The sequence below is a fragment of the Mycetomoellerius zeteki genome, unplaced genomic scaffold (genome assembly GCF_001594055.1).
Source record: "Mycetomoellerius zeteki isolate Tzet28-1 unplaced genomic scaffold, Tzet1.0 scaffold288, whole genome shotgun sequence".
In the NCBI taxonomy this organism is placed as follows: Eukaryota; Metazoa; Arthropoda; class Insecta; order Hymenoptera; family Formicidae; genus Mycetomoellerius; species Mycetomoellerius zeteki.
Window position 1 is genome coordinate 29,957 of NW_017257269.1, and position 3,243 is coordinate 33,199.

The 3,243-nt window shown below is 38.8% G+C and overlaps 1 protein-coding gene across 1 annotated transcript in view; it reads left to right on the forward strand.

Annotated features, from left to right (window-relative positions):
- Positions 1 to 1,036: 1,036 nt before the first annotated feature.
- Ada2b (Transcriptional adapter 2B) overlaps positions 1,037 to 3,243 on the forward strand; it is a 10,280-nt gene continuing 8,073 nt past the window's right edge. Inside the window, 2 exon segments of the mRNA XM_018450598.1 lie at positions 1,037 to 1,331; positions 1,426 to 1,523. Coding sequence (XP_018306100.1) covers positions 1,325 to 1,331; positions 1,426 to 1,523 — 105 coding nt within the window. The 5' untranslated portion in view covers positions 1,037 to 1,324.

Here is a 3,243-nt window from a genome sequence, read left to right on the forward strand (position 1 = left end):
GGGGTTAACCCCGGATCTACAATAGGGTTTTAAGCCTTAAGTCATAAGAAATGGACGAATCACAATCGATTATTCCCCTCGGATTCGACTATAATTGATCAGTTTCTTACGGCTTAAGTCTTAAAACATCTATTGTAGATCCGGACTAAAGGCCATCACACGTACAAAAATTTTAGTCGGAATCGTAAGGTCGCAAACAAATTGACCAATCACAATCAAAATTAAGATCTCGCGCTCGACTGTGATTGGCCGATTTGCCTACGACCCTAAAGGCCATCACACGTACAAAAATTTCAGTCGTAATTGTAAGGCCGTAGGCAAATCGGCCAATCACAGTCGAGCGTTTAAAAGCGCGAGATCTTAATTTTGATTGTGATTTGTCAATTTGTTTGCGACCTTAAGGTCATCACACGTATAAAACTTTTAGTCGTAATCGTAAGGCCGTAAGCAAATCGGCCAATCACAATCGAGTGTTTTTAAACGCGAGATCGTAATTTTGATTGTGATTGGTCGATTTACTTGCGACCTTACGATTACGACTAAAATTTTTGTACGTGTGATGGCCTTTACGATTCCGACTAAAATTTTTGTACGTGTGATGGCCTTTATGCGGGGTCTACAGTAGAAGTAGCGGTCGTAGAGTTTTAAGTCGTAGAAAATTGACCAATCACAGTTGATTATTCTTCTCATATTCGACTGTGATTGGTCAATTTTCTACGACTTAAAACCTTACGACTGCTACGACTTCTATTGTAGACCCCGCATTATGGTCGCTGCACAGACTCTTGCATAACGCATAATGCATAGTGCATAAGGGAATCGACCAATCGAAATTCTTCTTTTCCATGGAATGGAAGGAAAGGAAAGAGTCTGATTAGTTGATTCGCTTATACACTATGCGTTATGCGTTATGCAAGAGTCTGTGCTATGGCCTTTAGAATCGCCACGAGTCGCTGCAAGTCGCTGGTTGTCCGTTGTCGGAGTCGGAGGGCCACGTTCGAGCAGCTGAGAGAGCCTGACGTCCGGCGCATGCGTATTCGTCGTGCGACGCAACAGTCGTAAACACGACCCTTCCTTTTTTTTTTTTTTGGTCGGTGTTCCTCGCGTTTCGAGCACGCCTGTACGGGGTGAACCGAACGTCTCGTAGGGTGAGACGCGTCGCGATTCTGCGGCGTTGACGTTCTCGCGTGAGTTTACGCGAGCCGAAAGATGATGGTTACGGCGGTGACACCGCGACTCGGCATCTCGTGATATCGTAAAATTCACGACTCGATGGTATGCGGTGACGTCATCCGAATCTGCTCTGGAAGGATCCAGCAAGACAATGGCGGGTGCGTATTGCGTGTTGGCGTCGAGCGACCCTTCCGCGCCCCCTTGCGATTATAGTCGCCGTCTTTGTACGTAATTATGAGTTTTACGTTTCAGATTTGTACGCGCAATACAGCTGCACCTATTGCCGAGAGGACATCGCGGGTCTACGTGTCAAGTGCATCGAGTGCCCCGAATTCGACCTTTGCTTGCAGGTGGGTTGATCGTTCGGACGACCATTTTGAATCACGTGATAGACTCGCTTCCGTCTTCATTTTTTTTTTTTACAACTTTTCTGTTTCTCTTGTTCTTTTTTCCTCTCATACTAGGTTTTCCCCCCTCTTTTCTGTTAAACATCTATTCATTTTTTTTCTGTATTTTTCGTATACTTTCAATCGTATTCGCTTTTGCGTATGTTCTTTTGTGTTTCCATGTTTCTCCCCTATTTCTCCCCCATTTCTCCCCCATTTCTCCCTTCCCTCTCTTTTACTCCCTCTATTTGCGAACCTATGAATGAAGTTGATTACTAAAGATCTAGTTCTTTGTGGCTGAACTTGCGTACATTTGTTGTAATATTTGAAATGAAAAGAGAGGAGATTTGTTCGTTGCTTAAAGTCCTTTAAAATTTTTGCATTTAAAATGAGATAAATATATATTCGAGTATTGGAGAGGGAGAACATTCTAAGTATGAAAAGTGCAACCAGCACAGATGGATTTTATATTTGGAGTTTGGCGAAAGCAAGGTAGAAAATTTTACATGGTGTCTATAAAAGAGCAGTAAACTTATATTAGCCAATCATAATTTATTATTCTCTTCGTATTCAACTGTAATTGACCAATTTCTTAAGGTTTGAGTACTTCTCTGTTGTAGATACTGCTTTAGTGCAGCAACAAAGAATGGGGGTCTTCAGGGAGCTTATTATGGTTTTTGTGACGAAGTGAAAATTACAAAAATGATCAAATTTACTAGATGTTAACCAATGAAGTTATAAATATTCTAGTAAATTCAATCACTTTTGTCACAAGGAACCGTAATAAGCCCAAAAGGCTATCACACAAAGGTTTTTTAAAGTGTCTTCTATTATAGCATTTTTCACTGGGAAAACTAGTGCAACACTAATGCAATTGAATACAAATCATTTTATATATTTTTAAGGTTAATACATAATTTATTCTTTTTAAAATTTGAGGTTATCATGACAATGAAGAATCTGTAATTAAAAAATGTTAAATTTATTAACACTGAAAATATGTAAATTGATTTGCATTCAATTGCATTCACAATCGGTGTGCATCTGTTTTGCACTAATATTTCCAGTGGAAAATTTTATTATAGTTTAGACACAAGTCGGCACAAGTATCGTTCTGTCTTTGTTACTCATGGAATGCAAAGAAAGATAGAACGATATTTGTGACGTCTTGTGTCATTAAGGCTGTGTTCCAAAATTGACTGCCAGTATTGAAAATCTATAGTGCACGTAACGTAAACTGTAACATTTTCAGTGCTGACAGTAAATTTGGAATACAGCCTTAAATGATATCCAAAATGATATAAGCTGCATAAGTATGGCATGAGGCCTTTGGACCAATGAGCGTCTTATGTAAATCAACATACCGCCTTTGTGTTAGATGCTCATTGGGCCAAAGCCTTTAGGTGGGAGCAGTCTTGCATAACGCGTAATGCATAAGAAAATGAAACAATCAATGTCCTTCATTTCCTTTTTTTTTCTATGAAATAAAAGATTCTGATTCTCTTAGGGTATAAAAACATTAAAATTAAATAAAGTGTGCATAAAGAAAAATTACACTCAGAGAAAAAAGTCGTATCAGTAACTATAAATTTGTAGTGAAATAGCGCCTCAACTATATACATATTATTAAATTCTAATAAGAATACTAGATTAAGTGAACTAAGAAAATATAGTACATTAACCA